At 43.2% G+C, this 23,289-nt stretch overlaps 1 protein-coding gene across 4 annotated transcripts in view; it reads left to right on the forward strand.

Annotated features, from left to right (window-relative positions):
- The window catches only part of PTPRN2 (protein tyrosine phosphatase receptor type N2), a 608,667-nt gene that overhangs the window by 504,491 nt on the left and 80,887 nt on the right, over window positions 1-23,289 (forward strand). For all 4 annotated transcript variants that reach the window (XM_032442979.2, XM_015852813.3, XM_032442980.2 and 1 more), the window contains exons 13-14: window positions 2,011-2,223; window positions 21,447-21,641. In XM_032442979.2, the coding sequence (XP_032298870.1) occupies window positions 2,011-2,223; window positions 21,447-21,641 (408 nt within the window). The remainder of the gene's footprint in view (window positions 1-2,010; window positions 2,224-21,446; window positions 21,642-23,289) is intronic.

Here is a 23,289-nt window from a genome sequence, read left to right on the forward strand (position 1 = left end):
CCGCGTTTCCCGCTACGAGAAGCGGATCTCTGCCCACGCCGCTTTGTTCCGAGCACGGCCGTCACTCGAGCCCGGCGCTGCGAGAAGTTGGAAGCGGCGCTCCCGTCACTATAACTACGGGAGTCGAGGGGAAAGCACGCTCCTTCTCTCCCCCGTGTTTACTCAGGGCGCTTGACAGCACTTTGCTCCCGTCATTTTCATTGTTTCCCTCGCGCAGCCCTTTCCCCCTGGCGTTTGCGCGGCTCTTTCACACGGCGAAAGGCGAAGGGAAAAAAAGCATTTAAAACTGCGGTGCTAAAACCGGAGAAAGGGGAGATCCGTGAGCTCTGGGGTGGGAGAGCCGGGGCTACGCGGCGGGGACGCGCCTTCGGGGCTGGAGGGGGAGCGGGAGGGGGAAGGGGGCTGGGTGGCCCCAGGCACCGCGGGGGGCCCGAGCTGGGCTCGGGGGGGCTCCTCTGTGCCTCGCTATCGGGGGGCCGAGCGGAGCGGAGAGGCGGATTAACGTCCCGGGGCGCAGCCGTCGGGGAGGGGGCGGCGGCCCTTTAGCGGGGGCCGCCTATTGAGATGCAGATCGCGACCCCTGGCCCCGAGGGGACGGCGTCCCTTTCACTGAAATGCTAATGGCAGAGCGCGGCAGCGCCGCGCCTCCCCGGGCCCCGGGGGGATGCCGTCGGGTTTGCCCCCTCCCGGCTCGGTTTGCGAGCCCTCTGCGGCCGGGGCAGGTGGCCCGGGGTGGGGGGCGAGGGGAGGCGCCCCTGGAGCCCCCCGGGGAGGGGGGAGCGGCCCCGTCCCCCTGGTGGCTGGTGGGATTGGGAGGAGGGGCCGGGGGGCGGTGCGAGCGGAGCCGGGCTGAGCCGGGCCGGGCCGAGTGGGGTCCGCGCCCGCCCCCGGGGCTTCCCAGAGCCGGCCGAGCATCCTCCGCTCCCAGCGTCCAGGAGAGAAAATCCGGGAGGCTCCTTGAAGCCGCATTTCCATTAACTCAGCCTCAGCCCCGGCTAATCCGCAGCACTGAAGGCAAGGAGGCTAATTAATGACAAGCTTTTACAGTCAAGACCAGCGATAATTGCTTTGGTGGCCTTTATGATTACAAGATAAAAATGGACCGGGCCTGACATAAGAGCCACTGTGTACACTGCAAGACAGGAGGAAATTAAGAGCTGGCTAGCTGAATACGGAGCAGAAAATTACTAATAGAGGAGAGATAATGAATAGGCCGGCTAGGCATTCATGGGGAAAAATCCATTTTGTTACCACGCGAAATTAGGTGGTGGAAAGGAGTTTGCTAATTGTTCTCATCTTGTAGCAACCAGGGCTGAGGCAGGGGCGTGCTTTTCAATTCATTTCCCTGGTAATTGTGAAAGGGGGAACGCGGGCCAAATGAGTCCTGCTGCAATTTGCGCGCCTGGTCTTTTCATTTTCATGTTGCGTTTTTAATTGTTGCTAATATAGCTTATAATGAAGTTAATGAGGGGAAATTATTGTACAACTTTTTAGCACATGGAGACAAGTGAAATGCACGAGAAGGATTCTCTCCTATTACTGCGAAAATAATAGTCATCTGGAGGAGTTTGGAACTATCCGGCTCTTTTTTTATAGATATAATCTTTTTTCTTCTGTAACAGACAAAAGGAAGAACCGCCACCTACTTCTTCTTCTTCTTTTTCTGTTGTTTCGTGTTTTATTTTTCACGCTAAGGAAAAAAAACCAAACGGATTTTCCCTCGCTGTTCCGTATGGCTGGGGAGGGAGGGGGGACCCGGCGCTGCGCGCACCCAGCGCCCGCCTCCGCCTTTCGGGAGCGGAAAGCCGGGAGGGGAGGGGACGGGCGGGGAAGGGAGAGGAGGGGAGGGGACGGGACGGGACGGAGCGGGGGGGGTCGCAGCGCTGTCCCTGCCTGCCGTTGGGCTCCGGCCCCGCTGCAAGTCGGCGCTGCCGGGGGCTTCCCCCGACGGGGCCCCCGCACCGCTCCGCTCCGCGCACTCAGGCGCTGCCTCTCTCTCCTCCCCTGCAGAAAAGCCACGTCCCGCCGCTCCCGCAGCGCGGGGAAGAGGCAGAGTCGGCCAAATTTCTCCTCCTCACCCTCCTCTCCCTCGCCTGCATCGCCGGGGTCCTGGCAGCTTCGGGGGTCGTCTACTGCCTCCGGCACCGCGCCCACCACCGGCTCAAGGAGAAGCTCTCGGCCCTGGGGGCTGACGCCGGATCCGACGCTACCGCTGCTTATCAGGTAAGCTCCAGCCTTCCTCCTTCTCCTCCTCCCCAGCCCTGTTCAGCTCCGTTTGTTTTCAGCGCTTCCCCCCTCCTATCTCTCGTTGAGTGTTCCCTTACTGTTGGGCAGTCGTCGTGGCTCTTGCTGTAAATTTGTGTCCAATTAGAAACATTAAAAGAAGGAAAAGAAAGCCCCTCGCTGTTGAAATTCTCTGAAAAATAACATTAATATCCATAATCTGTCACCCCTGTTGCTATTAATAATGGAAAATCTTTAGCGTTTCTGAGGAATGGTTTGCACGGTTATCTGAAGATGTCTCTCTTTTTGAGTAATCGACTTCTTCGGGGTCTGATATGAAAAGAGCCTTTGACCCGATCTGTTGCCACCTTCTGCCATTATTCAGATAAAATGAAATGTAATGCTGATAGATGGGGAGGTGAATGGGGGCTGTTTCGAGGAGAACAATGGTGGCAGATGTGTGCCCAGGAAGGCGGGAGTGCTGCGCTCAGATTTGCTGGAACACATCACAAACCACCGGGGTTTCTCTTTCAGTTTCAAGTGCCGGGTGGAGAGAGTCTGCATCTTGCTGGAGTTTGTTTTAGCTCCTGAAACTGATTTCTTGGGGTGTTCTTGGTGACGGCTTTGCTTGTGTTTTGGTCACACACCAGGCAGCTCTTGCGTTTTAGCCCCAAATAATTGGAGTTTGGCTGGGAAAAAGAATGTGTAGATATTGTTGCTGCACACCGATAGGGTCCTCCTCCTGGTTCTTCTCTGTCAAGTTCTGTTTTACCTTCCTGCTTTGCATCAGGCGTGATGGCCTTTCGGTATTGTGAGGCTTCAGATTGGCAGCCAGGAATAAACTCGGGAAGTTTGGGTCTGTCTGTGCTGCTTCTGTGTCAGAGAATGTGCAGTGCTTGTCCCCAAGATGGGGAGGTGATAGTGATGAGTGATAAATGCAGATGTTTCTTTAACAATCAGTATCTTCAGGAGCGGTTTTGCTTTTCAGTTTGAATGCAATCCTTTCTGTAAAGAGAAAATCCTCAGACCTCCTTTAGGTCTTTACATGTAATGAATTCTAAAGCGAGAGGGAGTGAGAGCAAAAGCAATTCCAGTGCTTTTTTATTTTGCCAATGAAAGAATGGAGAAACCTCCAGGACAATGTGTGGCCCAACCAGCAACTCATCCTCTGAGTTTAGTTGGCCGGAGAGATCATGGCTTTAAACATGTTTGTTTGTTTTCAGTAGGGAGTTTGCTGTTGATTTATTCAAGACACAGCCACAGAAGGCATAGGTAGTTCCCTTTCCCCCTTTTTTTTCATTAAACATGAATGCACAAATTCTTGATTTTATTTTACTTTTCTGAAGAAAGCCCTCCAGGTTTCAAAATCACACTTGAAACTGAATTTGTGATAATTAACAGGACAATCTTCTTAGTGACAGCTCTAATTAATAGTATCTGTAATTAAAATCGTGCCCTTCCAGCAGGAAAATTGTTTGAATTTCTTGGAGTGACCTTTTTTGCCGTTTCTCCTGGGAGCAGAGTGGTTAAGTTGATATTGATTTTATAATGAGCTCTGGTTTGTTTAATAAGGAGCTGTAATCCAGACACTAAATGAAATGTGCGCTTCATTTCTTCTTCCAGGATTTATATATGTTTTAAAATCTCCCTAGTCGGATCTAGAAGTGTCATTTTCTGTTAAAAATAATAACAGTAAACAAACAAACAAGCAGGCAGAGAAGCCAGGCAGTGCTTTGAGGATGCTGCTCAGTTTTCCAATAGCAGAACTGCCTTCGTATTCTTTGTTCTTGATCTTTGGGCCCAATACGAACCACCTGACTTCTTCAGCATTTCCATTGGTTTTTCAGGAGAACTGTAGTCATGAGTGGGAGGAAAACTGTTTTTCCTTAAATACAAAGGTTTCTAAGGGCTTGGCTCCCCTCCCATGGAAGGAGATGGGAATTTTGCCATTGGTTTCAGTGGCAGCCGTAGGAGGCCCAAGTATAGGCAAAATACTTGAGCAGTTTTGCTGCTGCTAAGTAGCTTTTTAGCAAAATGAATTGCCGGGCCTCGTTTTGTGTATAATAAGTTATTCACATGGATTTGAGGAGAAATAGGACTGAGCCCTGTTTGCATAGTCAGAATTGCCATATGTTGAGCTGTGTTAAAGGGAGGGGGTATCTGGTGTGATGCGTGTTTCGGATAACATCAATTAGGTCTCAAAAAAGCATCAATTATCCTTTTCCTGTCTTCTCTGGTTTTCATAGGGCTATAATGTGACCCGTATTCACACAGGGAAGAAACAAAAAAGCAGATAGCTTTGGAAATTGTACCTACTTTGTTCTCTTCTGCATCAGTTAAATGCTTCCCAAGTATCTACTTGGTTAACTCAGTCCGTTTTAAAAGTATGAAATATTTCAGCAGCTGCTGCCACTAGACTTTAAAGCACGATACTCCAATGTGTTGCCGGTTGCAGCCTAAGTGACAATTCAGATTTATTTGTTTTAATTTGAAGGAGGGGAAATTGGTCGGTATGAAAGGGCCCCGTGGCCCACTGTGATTCAGAGGGAACGCTGAAATACTGCGTCTAGTTCACATGCTTCTCCAAATGTCAGTGCTTTATATCTCCACATAAACAAGACTGACCTAAATTTTCAAGATTTAGCAGCAGCATTTTTCATCCTAACCCAATTCAGCCAGGAGAGTTCACTTGGGGTTTTACTCATTCCTTCCTCACCCTGTGAACTTAGAAGAGTTTTTTCCCACAGCTGTTTTCCTTTCGATTTTATTTATTTATTTTGGGTTCTAGTTTACACAGCGGAATAGCAGATTGGGAAGGAGAAAACACAAATTGTAGCGTCAGGGAAACTGCAAGTTGGCTGCTGGGGCTTCTCAGTGCTGAGTGCCAGAGCTGGGAGCCAACCCCAGTGCTGCCGGGACACCGCACATCAGCACTGCTGTGCAAGTGCAGCTCATACGGGGGGCTCTGATGGAGATATAAGGGGCACGGGCAGGCTGAAGCAGGCAAATATATCTGCTGGATGTGGCTGAGCTGTGAATCTGTTCTGAGGGGGATTTCCTAAGCAAGCATCTGGCTACCAAAGTGTTAAATACGGTCTGCGAGGCTAACCCCAACTGCAGGGTAACACCGGGAAGGGGAGATACCCAGCCGCAACTTCATTTATCTTTGAATCGCTAAACAAACGCGAAATTATAGGCTGGTTTAATGAGACTGTGGCTAAGGAGCTTTTCAGAATTAATGGCAGCAGTGTATCTCGTAAAACGCTGCGTGTGCATGAAACGCAGCCCGTACAAAGGCAGAGCGTTCGTGTGTTACCTTTTAAACGCGTCTCCTTTCCTTTCAAACCACATGTGTAATGGGTAGATAAGTTAGGGGGAGCCTTCATGGGCGGCTGAAGAGAGGCTCTCTGCCTTCCCCGCGCCCATGCACACACCTCCGTTCATGTTTGCAGTTGTTGCTCGAGTTGCTTTGATCTCCTTTGAAAAGCAAGTTTAGTATTCTGCGAGCCCCCTCTCTGCTCCAGAAGATTAGGGCAGAAGCGTTTTAGGAATTTTCAGCATTGCCTCTTTGATTTCTTTCACCACACCGAGCAGATTTTTCCTCGTGCCCTTTGAAGGCTTTGGAGCATCACCCGGAGAGAATGGGGCACAGGGACGCAGGGATGGGCTGCGAGTGGGACTGCAGAGCGGGCAGCTCCCTCATCACTGCGCCCATTAGCGAGCAATCTATTAATGTAATGAGTGCCTATTAGTGACTACAGCTATTTAGGAATGCTCTGTTGGATTCTGGGTGATGTATTGGTGAGTCTGGCTGAACTCTGCCTTCTGACCCCTATGTGCAGGACGCTGGGTTGGGCAAGATGGTAAATCAGCATATTTTCTACTTCCAGTTGCAGAACTTTACTGTAAGCATCATCTTCTGCATCGTTGGTAACGCTCTGTAAAACATTGTCCATAATGGAACTTAAAGGCAGAAGTTAAAATGCACTGAAGCTGGCTTCGGAGAGCTGTTTTTTAATATTTTATGTCTATAATGTGCTTTTTAATTCTCCTTGGCCTCAGCCAAAAGAATTTCCTTTAGAAAGTGAGGGGGCAAAGACCAGGCAGTTTACAGTGAGGTCCTTCTGCAGCTGCCTGAGATATTCAAGGTTACGCGAGCTGTGCACCGTCAGTGCAGCTGGGTTACATCATCCGCTGGTTTAAAGCTTGTTCCAGTAACGTGACTTGGCAGGCTTATAATTGTGAATTATATGTTAAATTCGGTATTGTTACTTGTATTATGTTATATATAAATTATATACTCCTTTGTCAATTTCAGTCTTATTAATTACACGATCCTTCTGGATTCAAAACCACTAAAACTTCTCAGTGCTTTGAAAGATATGATCCTGCTGGTAGTTTTGGAGAGAGAAAAGCATTTACAACAGGGGTTTTGCTGCTACAAGTATTTTTAAAGGCTCCCACTGAAAGAACCCACTCTCTGAGTAGCCATCATGCCCACTTTGTGTATTTAAATACGGAGAATTCATTTCATCTAATATGGTTTTGTCTTTTAAAATCTGGACTGATTCCATAAGCAAACATGCTATTGTAGTATTAGAGGTTAACATAGTATTAATACTATACATCAACTCCTTAGAAAATTGAGTTTTGTGAATTAAATGAAATTAAGAAAAAAAGCGAAGTTTGCTGACCTTATTTGTCAAGCTTTTAGTAACATTCAAGTTAACATCAGGTCCAGGAGCAAAGTAAGGTGGGAAACTGGGGCTGTTCAGTGCCCTGCAGAAGTGCTCACATCTATGTAAATTGCCTCTAAGGGCTCTCACTAAGCCTCAGCTATCACTGAGGATGGGGAATATTCAATACGTGAGTATTCAGTAAACTTGTCAGTAAGGAATACCTTTAATAAGGCTTTTGGATAGATGCAAGTTTTGCTATAAGGCTCAATGTATTTTCTTTTGGGAATACAAAGGACAGAACACACTTCTCATCTTTTTCTTTCTGTTGTCCTTATTAAAAGAGAAAAAAAAAAAGAAAAAAAAAAGTTGTCTTGTGTGACTATAAAGCAACAGGACTAATTGTTTGCAATAAAACATACACTGGGAGGTGTACGTATTGGAAGAGCTATTCTTTCCCTTTCAGGCCTCTCTGCCATGTGTTACGTGAGCAGTTCTCTTTAATTAGAGTTTTATCTTAAAATAGATCCACAATAACCTGCAAATACTTTGTATGTAATGTTGTTACGTAAACTACAAGAGGGGAGATCTAGGTTAGATGTTAGGAAGAACTGTTTTGCTTGGGGTGTTGCGGCAGTGGCCCAGCTGCCCAGAGAGCTCAAACTGTGGTGTACTCAGAGCTGGGTTGGATGGGGTCCTGGGCATCCTGAGCTGGTGGGTGACAACCCTGGACATGGCTGGGGGGTTGGGACTGGATGGTCCCTTCCAACCCAAACCATTCTATGATTCTATGATGATAAAGCGCTGTAACAGTTATTTCACTCTTCCAAATACTCATGCCGTGTAGTGCATAGCAATAAAGGTGGAGAAGAAGGAGTTGAGTAATGTGTAAGGGTAGCTAGCAGAGGACTTGCTTTATGCTTAAATATTTTGTTGATGTTGGATGGTGGATGACCAAAGCAGAATGAGGTAAAACAAGTGTTGTGTAGATGTGGATCTAACTTAGGAGCTTTTAAAATGGATCTTAAGCTCCTGGAAGTGAGGAGCTCCAGGGAAGCCCTCCCTTTGCATGAAAGGAAAACAGGTGCCATATGGAGTCAGATCTGAAGGGGGTAACCCTTCACTAAGCTGCAAGATAGGGCCAAGAGGAGGTGGTGTCACAGAAACATAGAATAGAATGGCTTGAGTTGGAAGGAATCGTAAGGATCAAGTTCAACCTCCCCTGCCACAGAGTTGCCAACCACTACATCAAGTACTAGATCAGATTGTCCAGGACCCCATCCAACCTGGCCTTTAACACCTCCAGGGATGGGACGGCTGTGCCAGCATCTCACTACTCTCCCAGTAAAAAACTTCTCCCTGAAATCGAATCTCAATCTCCCTTCCTTTAGTTTAAAATCATTTCCCCTTGTCCTATCACTGTCTACCTGTGTAAAAAGTTTATTTCCCTCATGCTTATAAGCTCCTTTTAAATACTGGAAGGCAACAGTAGTGTCTCCCCGCAGTCTTCTCTTTTCCAGACCAAACAAGCTCAGTTCCTTCTGCATGTCTTCATAAGAGAGGTGCTCCAACCCCCTGACCATCTCTGTGGCCCTCCTCTGGACCCTCTCTAAAAGTTCCACATCTTTCCTGTGTTGAGGGCTCTAGACTTGGACTGCAGATGGAGGCAGAGTAGAGAGGGACAATCACCCCCCACCCTCCTAGCCACCCTCTATGATAGAACCTGGGATACCATTGGCCTTCTGGGCTGCAAACACACATTGCTGGCTCATGTTACGTTTTTCAGCAAGTAGGATCCCAAAGTCCTTCTTAGTGGGGAGTTCTCCTGGTTTGAATACGTATCTGGGATTACCTCAACCCACAAGCAAAACCTTGCACTTTGCTTTGTTGAACCTCATTAAGTTCACATGGGCCCATCTTCAGAGTTTACCAAGGTCCCTCTGGATGGCATCCCTTCCTTCTGCTGTATCAACCTCACCGCTCAGTTTGGTGTCATCAGCAAACGTGCTGAAGGCACATTCAGTCCCTTCATCTGTGTCATTGGTAAAGGTGTTAAAGTATGACAGACCCAAGACAGACCACTGAGGGACACCACTCATCACCTGCTTCCACCTGGACATAGAGCCATTGACCACAACCCTCTGCCTGTGACCTTCCAACCAATTCCTTATCCTCCTAATAGTGCATCCTTCAAATCCATCTCCCTCCAATTTTGAGATAAGGATGTGATGGAAGACCATATCAAAGGCTCATCATAAGTCCAGGTAGATGACCTCTGTTGCCTTCTGTTTACCTACCAGTGCTGTCATTCCATCATAGAAAGTCACCAGGTTGGTCAGCCATGACCTTCCATTGGTGAAGCCATGTCAGGCTCTGCCCTTCATGCCCTTGCTTCATTTTTCCCTATCCAAGGGGACAGAATGGGCTTGGTGTGTTTTGGGGCAAGGACAAAATTGCTGCAAGCAAGAATGAAAGAAAGTGCTAAGAAGAAAAATAGAGGTGAGATGGAGATGATGATGCATTTTTAATAACTGGGAAACTCAGAGTCCCCACCCCAGGGGCCTTTCTTAGAAGAAGGCTTGGAGGCACCCTGGATGTGTGGGCCTTATCTCACTTAGCAAATGAAATGGCTGGCAGGGCCCTGGCACCACATCAGGCTGGGTTGCCCAGGCTTCTCCCAAAAGATACTCATCTCACGGTTAGCAAAAGCTGAAGAAAATAATTGTATTCTCTTACTGGGCACCTTTCTGAGTCTTATGGGCAGCCTGATCAGAGAGGAATGCCATTACTGCTGCACTTGAGGTCAGCCCAGTGCCAGTGGAGCTGGAGTCATGTGCAATGGGTCTTCTGCCTCTGGTAAATCCATCCCATGCTGTGCCTGGGCACAAGAGGAGGTAGCGGTAAGCACAGCCCTGCTTAATGGGCTGGAGAGCATTTAATCTGTACTTCCAATCCATATATCATCTCAAGTGTTCTGATTTCTTTCTGGAATAACTACAGTGTCTTCAGTAGTGTTTTTCTGATGTAATATAGAGGAAATTCAGGCCCATATTTCCTACATCCTTCTGCCCTTTTTTCTGTTTTCAGATGTTCTTTTTCTTTTTCTTTGGAGTAACTCTCCTATCCTGTTTCAGGTTTGACACATTTCTCTATTGTACATTCTCTTAACACTCCTCAGCTAACACTGAGATCTGGCTTTCTGAGCCTTTCCTATTATTCCCTCCAAGTACTGTGCTAAAGGGGGAAAAAATCTATGTATTTTTGAAAGTTTTTAGCTGGGAGGGTTTTTATTTTGCAGAATAAGCCTTGTATTAGTGTCACGTTCCCTGTAAGAGAGTAAAGATTCATTCTGTGTACATAAGCAATCGCTGTAGGTGTTGTTTGTTGGTTCTTGTAGGACACATTGCCTGGGAGCAGAAACAGGTTGCAGTGTACGGTTTGAAGTCTGAAAGGCACAGAACAAGTGTTCTTCCTACTGCCTGTGTTCATCATGCACATCATTCTCACTCAGGGAAGTGAGAATCTTTTGTCCTTTCTGCACTGTGTGCTTGTACTCAGCCTTCAGGAAGGATGTGAAGCCAGCCATTGCCACCTGATTTTCCTTGATAAAGCCCAGAGAGATTGTGGATGCTCCCTACCTGGAGGTGTTCAAGGCCAGGCTGGATATGGCCCTGGGCAGCCTGGTCTGGTATTAGATATGGAGGTTGGTGGCTGTGCCCCAGCAGCAGGGTTGGAGCTTCATGATCCTCGAGGTCCCTTCCAACCCAAGCCATTCTATGCTTCTTTGATTCTGTGAAACCTGTATGGACTTGGCTGTTTCATGGGACAGAGAAACAAAAGCAGGTGTTACTTCCTTAGCTTCCCCTCTACCTGTAGCCCAGGGAGGTGGTGGAGTCACCGACCATGGGAGTGTTCAAGAAACATTTGGATGTGGTGTTGAGGAATATGATTTAGCCAGGAAGTATTGGTAATGGTTGGACTAGATGATCTTCTAGGTCTTTTCCAACCTTGATAATCCTGTAATTCTGTCTGTGAAGCTCTTGGAGGGAACTGAGTGTTGCAAAGCCAACCATTCTGGATGGGCTGCAATAACTTTGCTGGTTTTGCTGTGATATAAACTGTGAGAGGAGTCTGAGCAGAGCAGAGCCTTCCTGGAATCTTGCTACACGACTGCTGCCATCTTCCCAGTGCCCCAGGTGTGAGACCAGTATGCCTCTCATTTTAAGGGACCGAGATGACTCATCTGACTTCTTTGTACTGTAATTATTGCTATTACAGTTTCTAAACCCTCATAGCAGCAGTGGATGTCTCTGCAACGTGGATCACCTTGCAGTGATGCATATTGCAGTTTGAACTCCCCTCTTTCAGCATGTAGGTCTTTTTTCACTGCTCGCATGCTTATAAAATAAGCAAACTGAGACTGAAGGAGAGAGGCTGTAAAACAGCACTCCCAGAAGTGAAATCTTTCAGTCCTGGGGGGAAGGGAGACAACAGCTTTTGAATTGGAGAAAATCAAATGTAGCGTAGGTGGCTTGGCCAAAGAAGAAAATGCATTAGGTTTGCTCTAAGCTTTCCCAGGCAATTTCTAGACTTTTGTGGGGTTTTTTTGCAAAAGACACATCAGTGATGTTTTATTGATGTTTGCTTGGGATGCTGCATTTTGAACCAGCAGACATTTTGATCAGGGAAATTGTTTGTGTTTTTTGTTTTAATTTTTAATATTTCAAATGGATAAAATGCTATTCGTGTTCCATGAAGGTTTTGTTTTTCTGTTTTTCCTCTCTGGTTAACGCAGTGCAGGTTTCCTGATGAATCCTGCTTTTTCTTTCTACACAGGGTTTCTGCTGCTTTGCAGCACTGTGTTCAGAAGTGGCTGCTCTTGTCCTCCAGTATGTGGATAGCTCAGCATTTCCATGATAAAACTCACTTTCAGAATTGAGTTTGCGTGCTTACCATGGCTGATTAGAATCACTCCCCTTGCCCATGTTGAATGCCATTTAACTTGGATATTCATTCATTTCATGCAGGTGGGAAGGCTATTCCTGGCTCAGGCTGAAATATATGGTTTTAAGAGAGCAGCAGTAGGGCCATAACTACCAACCTTTCCTACTTTCTACTAGTGATGGCGTGGACTTCCCACTAATCTTCAAAAATGTATAGGGGAGAATATATGCAGATGTCAGAGAACTACTGATCTTTCTCACTAACTATGAATAAAAGAGTGAGAGAAAGATGGGAAGGAAAAATTCAGTACACCGCTGCTCTTCTGACAGTGTGAGCCACCAAAGGTTTTGCCTTTTTCCATCTTGTCACTTAGACTTAATTCTATGGAGGACAAATACTTCCTGTGGGTTGAAATGGGGTGATTTACTGGGAGAGGTTTCACTGCAGTGGGTCATAGCGGGAGGAGCAATGTCACAGAGCTGAATGTAGATTTAGGGGAAAGAATGGTCTACATAAGTAAATTCACACTGTATAGTGCAATTATGTCATACAGCATCTCTCCTGTGCTCTGGAGAAACGCTGTACATAACAAAATGGGAATGGGAGTGTGTAAAGTCCCCATGGTGTCACTCTCCTAAGTGAAATAAAGAGCTGCAATTCCTAATTAACCTCACTGGAAAGCTCTTGAATGTGAGGTTAAAGTATGCAGGAGGCTTGCCTACCAATCTGATCCAAATTTGAACTTGGTTTTGAAGGTCTGGTTCAATGCAATGGCTCTCCAGGCAATGCTGACTAATAATTTTGTTTGCTTGTTTGAGGATCTTAGAAGTTAATTAAGAAAAAAAATCAATGACTGAGGCTTGAGCGGATGCTGGTCACTCCATCTCAGAAGGAACGCTGCAGAAATAGAGGGAGTGCAGAAAAGGTGACAAGAATGATTAATGGCAGGGAAAATGAGTACGAAGAGAGATGGAAAATACAGGTTATTTCTTCTGAAACAGTAACAAGTGGCTGTTTCTGTGTAGAATAGTAGAAAGCTTGTAAGATGAGGAGCTGAAGTAAAAGTGTAACTCTTATTCTCACTTCTGGATAGCACCAGGCAAAGACATCCAGCAATATTAAATACAGGCTAAAATCTTTGCTGCTGTGGTTGTTTACTCTACATGTGAGGTCCCTCTGTACCTCTGCACATCAATACTGAGCTCCAAGTAGAAAATCCCTCTCACTTTTTCCAGTATCTCCTGTAATGGTAATGAAGTGGATATGTAGAAATATTGACCAACACTTTTAATCTTTGAAGGCTTTTTCAGTGTGTGATAGAGAGAATATCTGTGCTCAGAGATACGATAGAACTCACACATAATATTTTGTTCAGAGTTTAGGAGGATTTCACCGTACTACCTCATACTGAGCTCCTGATAACCTGCCCTGACTTACTTAAGACTGCCATGCTTTATAAATTCCTTTTTTTTCACCACTGTTTGCTTGTTTGCAAAACTTGCATTTGCTGTTCCAAGCAGAGCTGAACAGTGAATTCTCTTTTATTTTCAGCGGGGAAAGTGTAAAAAGCAGTGTCTTCAGTTTTAAGGCAGGAACGGGTAATGACTGGCACATTCATCTGTCATGACAGATGATGTTATGGAAAAAAAATGTCGCTGATGGCCATTCTTGATAAATACTTCCTTCTCCCAGCATCACGTCTGATGTGCACAGCCACCTTCCTCAAAGAAAGGACTGGAGGGTTTTTACAAGTTTTTAGGACTTCTTTTTGTATTTCTCTGCTTGGTTTTAGGGACTCTGTTACATGAATGAGGTTATGCACACTTTAGAAGAAGCAATAATAATCTCCAGAATGGGAGAAAACAACATTTTTAGGCATAAGGTTGTGGCTGTTTATTTCTGAGCTAGAAGAGGATGCTGAGTTCTGCTGACAAGCTGGAGAGTCTCATTTCTACCAGAAATGATCTCCCATTTTCAGTCCTGCAGGGCAATAAAATAGTGGACTTCACAGCTTTAATGTGTATTTTTCCTGAGAAACTACAGCTGGCTTGGGACTGCAGTTTTGCCTGCTTTGGGCCCCAGGCAGCTATAAATGCTCGGAGTGGAAGAGGAAACATTTGTGGCAGTTCTCTTCAGAGCTTTGGTGTCTGCTTGAAGCTGGTCCAGCTTGGGGTGTGTGAGGAAAAGTCAAAGCATGAGAAATTTGTACGTGGTTCTGCATGGCCTTGCAGGTTAATGCAGTCATTACTACTGTTCATTTGTAAGGCATGCTGTGTGGCTGTCCCTCTGCTAGTGCTGTGTTTGATCTTCAGATTCATAGCAATCTGCAACTGCACCAGCATCAGCCTGTGCTGGAGTTGGTTAAAATGGGCAATTTATAGAAAAGGTGAAGTTTGATTTACACATAAAGGGTATGGCTGTAGAGCCAGTTGTGTAGATTGCTGTGGATATGGGACTATGTGCTTGTAACTGGGTGCTATATCTCAGTTTCATAGTAGCGTTGAGGGCTGAACTCGGATTCTGTTACGTCCTTCATAGAATCATAGAATCACAAGGTTGGAAAGGACCTATAAGATCGTTTAGTCCAACTGTCCTCCCTTTACCATACCTACAGAAAACCCCTAAACCATATCTCCTATCTCCCTATCCAGATGCTTCTTGAACACTGCCAGTGATGGCGACTCCACCACCTCCCTGGACAGGCTATTCCAGTGCCTGACCACTCTCTGAGAAAAAAAGTTCCTTCGTATGTCCAGTCTAAACCTCATCTGATACAACTTGTGGCCATTTCCTTGGGTCCTGTTTGTTGCCTGGCAGAGGAGGCCAAGCTCCTCCTCATCCTTCCCTTCAGGAAGTTGTAGAGCGCAATGAGGGTTGTAGAGTGCAATTTATTTCAGAAATAAGATATAAGCTGTCTTACTTGCACAGAGTGGTCTCTTGTGTTTTTGTGTGGGACAAAAATCACCAGCAATGTAAACCTAAGCATGGTCTTCAAATTACCCTGATCCCTGGGAAGCAGCATGGTCTGCAAAGAAGCCTGTGCTTTCCTGGAGTGGGTAGCAGAGGAAGCCCTCCCTTTATCTCAGGGCTGTATTACCCAACTTATACTGCCATGCCCTTGGTGAGCAGAAGGCCTGTCCCTTTATGAACTTCTGAGCTGTTTAGGTGTCCACTGTGTTGATGGGAGTCACTGGAGGAGTTTAAGGATATTTCCTTGAACAGTGCTGGGTAATTGATGTGTTTGATTTGGTATGTATTCATTCCTGCTAGATTTCTAGAGCTGCGTGGGTGATCATGATGCAATGTGGCTTTCTGTTTGTTTGATTTTAGGATAAGACAGTGAAAATGCTTGAATTTAAGGAGAGGCTATAAAACAAATAAATTCAAATGAAGAAAAAGCCATTTTCCATCAGAGAATAACCTCTGGTCCCTTCTTTCTTTGCGAATGCAAAAAAAGGGGAGTCATAATTATGTGAATCCCCACGAGGGAATAATTGGAATGCTAAAAAAAAGTTGAAATTTTTAATGTTGAATCCCTAATCAAAACTAGAGTCTTGTTAGGAAAATGAGTGTTTAACTCAGAATCAGCAGCCCTGCCGTTTAGGTCACTTAAAAGAAATTAAATCCCCTACAGGATGCAAGTATACAGATGGTGGTATGGTGTGAGTGTGCAGGTAGTCACAACAACTGTCACTCTCAACTGAATGTTGCAGGGCACAGTTATAAAACAATTAAATGTGTGCATATTCTGTTCTAATGGTCCCCACGCACACCTCCTCAGCAAGGTCTAGAGAAATACGAAGTGAACAGTGTGGCTGTGTAATGATGCATTTGGTACCGTGTCAGAAATGGGATCTTTCTAAATATTACCTACAGACATTTTTCCAGTGTTCTCTCTGTTCCTTTCTCGAAGGCAGGCTGATCTCAATAGTTGCCTTTTCTGGCTGTGGTAGAAAACGTGTGTGTTAATATTCCACATGTATAACAAGCTCCTTTACTCCTGGACAAAAAGGATGCTAAAATAAAACTAAAGCTTGAAAGTATGTTTCAATTACTCAAAAATAAATGGTAATAAAGCTGTAATTATCCCCAAAGCTACAAACACTGTAAATAAGTTAAAGTTGAATTTATAACACCTGCAAGCGTATTAAGTATGCAAAAGCAAAACAAAGGCAGCCAAATGACTTTAGCTTCACCCTGTAGTAACACTGAGCAAATTTAGTTAGAGAATAATGATGTTTGTAGTCCTGCATTCATTTGTTTTTTTAAAAAAAGAGCTTACTTTATTTTTTTCATCTTTTAAATCTCACTGCATTATGAATGCAACCTTTGCAAAATGGTTAAATCCACGCTGTAAGCGCAGGCTGCTGCTCATCCTGTGAATAATGCCTCCTTAATTTAAGGGAAAGAGAGGCTAATATTCACATGTATTAAAACTAAGAAAAGCATTTTTAAAGATCTTTATTTCTCACACTCAGCTTATAAAAGGTGATGTTGGAACTAGATTGTCTTTAAGGTCCCCCCCAAACCAAGCCATTCTATGATTCTATGTATATTCTTAATTTTCATTATGTATTCTTTTACAAAATAGAGCTTAGGATAATCATACAATTTATACAGCATTTTTAATTTAAAATGAAACAGTTTTGTTTTGCATATAAAATGAGTACAGGGTTTCTGTACGTTTGTTACTTGTTTCTGCTAGAATATTTGACAGGTCAGGTTGAAAAGGCTTTGTATAGGCCCATCTACCAGTTATTGTTAATAAACATTCTGTTTCTTTGTCTGATGTCTCTGCATTTTCTCAGTAATTGTGCTGTTGGAGTTGTTTATTCTTTCTTATGTTGTTTTTAGTTCTGAAGGTAATTGTGTCACATTTGTTTCTGGTCTGGCTCAGGTGATTTCTGTGTGGACTTGTCAAGCAGAAGATTTTGGAAAGTGTGGAAATGTCAAGCTTATTTCCTTTCTTTCCCTATTCAAGTCTGGGACACAGTTGAAAAAATATATAAATAAATATTATTTTCATCGTTATATAGGAAGGAAAAATTATAATATAATAATTATAAGCACATTATAATATAATGTGTGTGTGATGTAAGAGAAATGAATATAACACTGAGGTGTGTGTTGGCTGTACCCTTACTGGGATGCTGGGGACTCCTTCCTTGGAGCTGATGGTTCTGGCAGGACCTAAAGCTCTGAATACGAGGGGAAAAATTTAATACTGACCATTACTCAGACATGTTTTAGTATCATGCTCTTCTGTCATCCTACCCCCACCCCGGAGTGTATACATCAGTTTCTCTCTGAAACAAATATTTCAGTAAAACACATGGAGAGCTATCTGTGGGGTTTGCTTCCAAAGAGGCTCAATGTCTCCTTGGTTAAGAAGACCTCATATTAATTCCTTCAGGTTCAGAGACCCCTTCTAACAAAGCAGTGTGGTATGACTGGCTCTCTATCCATTTGTTGTACCTCAGCTGTGCTTCTTTGTATCTGTGAGGACAACCAAGCGTTAGAAACATTTTAAAACCTCATTGGAAGAGAGCCTTCTTTTTTCTGAGTGTAGTGTTTATGGTTTGTTTAAGGTTATCAATTATGTCTCAAATAAAAAGCTCTCTACAGATGATCATTGTGCTGTACTTTGAACTCATTTAACTGGACGTTATTTACAGAATATTTATCTTGGTTATGGCAGTTTTTGTCAAGCAGTGATATTACTTTTCCATTATATATTGCATGTGACCGCCACATAAGTTTGATAATAAATGTTGGGAAATAAAAAACAGAGTAAGTGCCTCAGTATGATAGCAATTCCCATGTGATGGGAAATAATGTCATAAACTTCAAATTACCTTTTAAATAAATGTTTATGTCCAACCCATCCATTAGATCATAGCCCGAAGGGTCAGGAGGATCATTTCTTCATATTTCACTGTATGCATTATGATTGCTTTTTTAGGTGTAAATGATGTTTTTAAATGAAGAATGGCACCCAAACTATACACAAACAAAGGCTAGACGTTACTGAGTCGCAGTATGGCAGAAATAGCCCCAGCCACTCTGCTAAATATAGAAGTGCAGCAGTAAACTGAATTCATTCTTAGAAAATATTTTTAACAGTGCATGTGCTGAGACGATACAGAAATACAGCTGTTCGTTTCATTCCTACTGTTTGAGGCTTTGACGTTTTAGCCAAGTTCTAACTCTAATTATGGTTTGGTAGGTGGTAGTTTGCTAAATGCTTTGGAGAACTGGGAGGAGAATACCTGAGTGTGCGGTGAGGTGCACAGCTGGCAAGTATCCTATAAAGGAGGGTTTTAACCTCCGAGGGCTTTGTGTACTTGTGATGTGATGACACCTCCATAAGTGCCCAGCAGTGGGATTTCCCTTCAAGCACCAAGTGTGGAACACCCTGTATTCTCCATGCCTTTCATAGGGCCAGAGCAGCCCACCTTGAGTGTGATGCAAGCCTAAGTCCCACATTTAGATATATACCTACTTTGAGCTGTACCTCCCTAGTCCCAGTGTCCTGAAGTAACCTATTTGCACCCTCCAAAAGCACTCTGTGTTGAAGTTTTTGGTAGATGGTGATGTTGATGAAGCCTGAAGGCTGAAAAGGGTCACTACTTTGTATTTCACTTTATGCTTTATGATTGCTTTTTTAGGTATGAATAATGGCACCCGAACTATATGCAGAGAAAGTCTAGGCTGCAGATGGAGCTATGCTAAAGGGTGTCAGAATGGTCAGGTTTAACAGAGGGTGTCTTGGAAGAAGTTGCAGACATGCGAGGCAGGTGGGGAATGGCAGGTTGCTCAGACTGGGCTGCTGGGAGTTGGGGAGGAAGGGCTGCCCAAGGCCATTGGACCAATCTGGAGATACATTAAAGCAACAACAACAAAAAAATCTGTTTACAGGCAGGGAACAACCCATTGTCTTGAAGATTTAAAACACCAATCAAGAAACTCAGTGGTGATTTTGTGTGACTCTGATTCGACCTTCCTGTTTACATTAAACATTTTTTCTGGCTGCGTACAGTGACATGCTCGCTTTGTTTAAGGTATTTGACAGTTATAGCAGTTCTGGGAATAATTGTTCTGGTTGTATATATGTCAGGAAAGAAACATGTTGATATTTGGGATAAAGTTACTCTTTAAAAAGAACCTTATTTGTATTCGTTGTGTTTCTCAACCTTTCCTTCCTTTGTGAGGACTGTTAACATGTTAAAATCTGGCTGGAAAACAAAGATTCTCAGTAGCATATTAAATTATTTGTCCAAGACATTATTTTTACTTGGAAGTTAATCTAATCTAGCACCAGTTGGCTATAATATTATTTCTTTTATCATTAGCATTTGCATAAAAATGTTACATTAATTTTGTAGAGTTCATTTGTTCTTGATTCTATTTTGTTAGCAGAGATCTGTAATCCTTTCCACAGTAACCACTTGTAAAAGCAGAGGATTATGACTTCGGGCAGGATATGAGCAGCAGGAACAGATCAACTTAAAAACAAAGATCCTGTTTGAGTACAAATGCTATTGTTAGTAGAGAGTTGGAGTGAATCAAGTGGCAGGATGTCTAGCTGAATAAAACAAATTCATATCTATGCCACATGGCATGCTAGCCAGAAGACACATCTTAGCAGTTCTGTGATAGACTATGTATTTTTTTTACCTTTACTTGTTATAGTTTTGCCTAGTTCAGTCAGCCACTCCCTCTGAGAATAGCTGGTATCAATTTGAAGAGCTTTCTGTTTTTTTGCAGATGTATTTTTCTGTCTAAAAAGTTTCTGCACTATTACACTTCTCCCAAAATCTGTTAAAGGCAGGATTTGAAATTGCCCTGCTGTAAGGTCATTTGGAGGTTAACAAAGGCCATTTTGGACTATTGTTGTCTTTTCTGATAACGTGTGAACATTCAGAAAAAGTGGTATTTTTTATATTAAAAAAAAAAAAAGTCTGTATTTTTATACACTGGTAGTTTGACTGACTTACTTATTTAACATTAATAAATGTGACTCGATTTCAAATTATTTATATATATATATATATATATATACTTGGTCTGTTGAAGCTGGTAAGAAGTCAGTAGAGGTAACAAGTGACAGAAGATGTTCTAGTGGAAGCAAGGGAAAAAATCTGTTTTGTAAATACTAAGCACCTCTAATGACAAGGCAAGTGGAAGCTTTGGTAGAAGACAGGCAAATGGAAAATGTATGGAGGGGTCTTTAATCATTGCCACGTTGAAACAAGAGGAGCCTCCTTACAATGGTGTCAGTGGTTTTGTCTGTTTGCACGCTTGCTACTGCATGGATTAGGATCCCTCTTCAATACCTGAAAGTTTGTGAGGTCAAATAAAAACCTTTCTCCTAAAGTTCTATTTCTAACTCTTGTGTGAAAAAGATTGTATTGTGCTTGATATATGGAGTTCTTCACATCAACCTACTGATGGCATTTGGGCTGTAACTATATTATCAGTGAATGAGAAAACAGAAGCCACAGCATTTCAACAGTATGAATTCTTCAGACTGTATTATTTTGTTAGCTTGAGGCAAAAAACTGTGCTCTTAGGGCTCATCTGTGCAGAATGAGTAATCCACGACAAATGTGCAGCCACACTGCGCCTGCAATATGCCCAGATCCCATGGACTAACCAGTCTTGCTGTGCAACACAGGCAGCCAAATGTCTCTCATGGACAATAGACATATGCTAAAAAAATGATAATTTTATTATACTCTCTGAGATTTTACTACAGATAAGTGATTCTAAGAATATTATTACAATCACAGTATAAGTGCGGGTCTGTTTATCCCATTTAAGTCAGACTTTTGTACTGAAAAGAGTTGCTTTTACCAACAGAATGTTCTGTTACCTAATCACCATTCTGTATTTTTATGTGAATTCTATGCACAGATGTGAGTGAAAATACTTATTCTTAGTGCAGTCTATTTTGGTGTTTTTACATGGCTTGCATTAGGGTGTGCAGTAGCTCAAATTTTCTTTCTTTGCCAAAGCTGCCTAAATGATACAGTGACAGATTTCTGTTTTTGTTCTTCATTAATGTCAGTCTTCATCCTCTCTGCCCCACATCAGGGAGGAGGCATTGTGAGTTTGCTGTTTTAATGAAGAGAAATGATGCATCTATCAACTAGAATTTATGGTGGAGGACACATCAATTCAGTTGCCTTGAGCTTGCTGAGTTTGCATATTCAGGGCCAAGTAGCGCTCTCAATTACTCCTGTGCAACCCCATTAACTTCAGTAGGTTACACAGTTCAAAAGTGGCTGTGTTGAAGGCAGGGCAGTGTTAGGGAAAAAGGGAGATCTGTTGGAAAAGTCAAGCTCCAGAGAATTATTCTCAGTTATCTGAAAGGTGATGGGTACGTAGCATAATTAAACTTTCCAAAGGTTCAGATAGACATCATGTAGTAATTTCATTGAATATTTAAACTTTGTAGATACAGACAGCCTCCCTCCCACCTCCCCCTCCCCCCCAAAAAAAACACTAAAAAACACTTCCAGCCTAGAAACATATCGTAAATCATATGTCTCCTGTCATTATTCCTTAACCATAGGTTGTTTCTTCCTTCTCTCTCCACAGGAGCTATGCCGTCAGCGCATGGCCGTGAGGACATCTGATCGCCCAGAGCCCCTGCATGCTTCTCGTATCAATAGTGTTTCCTCTCAGTTCAGCGATGGGCCCATTCCCAGCCCCTCGGCTCGCAGCAGCACATCGTCCTGGTGTGAGGAGCCGGTGCAATCCAACATGGACATCTCCACCGGCCACATGATCTTGGTAAGGCGGTTTTTCTTCTAGGCATGTGAAATGTCATCAGAATGTGAGGTGACTGCTAAGCTTTTGGTGGGGGTTAACTTATACACAAATGGAGATTGCCTTTTCACATGTAGAAATATTCCTGAGCCTCCTTGGTAATCTTAGCTTTGTATAATTAAAATAAAGGGATTTTTATTTCCATTTCTTTCTCATTATATTGTTTATTTTTCTCTCTGGGGAATATTCTTTTATCTTTGGCATACACATTGTTTGTGTGCTTGCTTCTAAAAAGATAAGTCTTGCTTTGTCCTTTTGTGCTATTAATTTACGTTTAACGCCGTGTGGAAAGCTGAAGAAAATGCTAAATTTCTGATCAGGTTGTTTCTTTTTCTTGTGTGTTGTTATTGTGCAGAGGTATCAGAGTTGAGAATGCAGCAGAATATTACATAGTAGTATGGAACAATTTCTTTTTCATGGAAAAAAGACCTTAATTTTGTTATTCTTATCAGGTTTTCTTCCCTCTAAGCTGGATCTCTTTTATGTTTGAAAGGATACAAATATATTCTATTAATGAAGGCTGCTTTGGAAATATTGGGTTACTTCCAAACCTAGTTTGTGATTAGTGTCAGTGTAGAAGATGGACACATGAAAATCCACCTATGTGCATGGAACATCTCTATCAGCCCATAAACAGAGGCCAGTGATCGGGACTTGCTGCTTGATTCTGTCTTTCTCTCACTTCTAAGTGTCTTGTTGGGAGAGCTGTGGAGTAATCCCTGGGTTTTGTCCCTTAGTCTTTAAGTATTTGCTGTCTTTGTAGAGTGCATTGAAATTGACTGAGAAGTTGTAAGGTGATGGCAAAGATCATGTTATTTTGTGTTATTTCACTTTCTGTATTTGATTTCTGCTATTTGTTAGTAGGACTGATCTCAAGTAAGGACCCTCTCCATTTGGTACCGTTGCCATGCTTTTCGACACTTCCCTGTTGACTTATTTATGCACCTCTGTGCAACTCTGAAGACTGACCTGTGGGATTTCTGAGAAGGAAGCTTGTCTCCATTATGTGATACTTTGGGGTCATATTTGTTTCATTTCTTTCTCTCTTTCTGGATTTATATTTGAAAGTTCTATCTTTGTAGACCTTCTTTGAGTTCTTTTAAGTCATCTCACCTAATGGAGAATGGAATGAGGGCAGGCAAAACCCATAGAGCTAATTTGACACCAGCCACATTACTGACCTCCTTCAGCCTTGGTCAAGTCAGCTATAAAACTGAGCAAAAGCAGGACAGGTTTGAAAACCAGACTCTTTATCTCAAAATGTCATCCTGAGTAAACACTTATTCCCTGTCCCTGCAAAAAAGAGTTAATTAAATATTAAGTTAAACACTGAAGGACAATTGCAATTTGGAGAGGGTGCTACCATGGCAGAAAATCATATGTCACCATTCCTATTGTTCAATTTTTGCCTAACTGGAGTGAAATTCACTTGATTTTCCTTTCAGAGTTAAATAAAATGCTTGAGAAAAAGTACTCCAGTTGTCCAGCCTCAAAGTAAATTCAAGTTCCTGTGATAGTGCTCCATATCTGTATGGAAGTAAAAGCAAAATTTCCTATATATATAGCAAAATGCATTTGATATTTCCAATCCATTCCAATTACTTGATCAAAT

This window comes from Coturnix japonica, chromosome 2, assembly GCF_054131305.1.
Source record: "Coturnix japonica strain WE chromosome 2, WE-NBRP24, whole genome shotgun sequence".
Classification (NCBI taxonomy): Eukaryota; Metazoa; Chordata; class Aves; order Galliformes; family Phasianidae; genus Coturnix; species Coturnix japonica.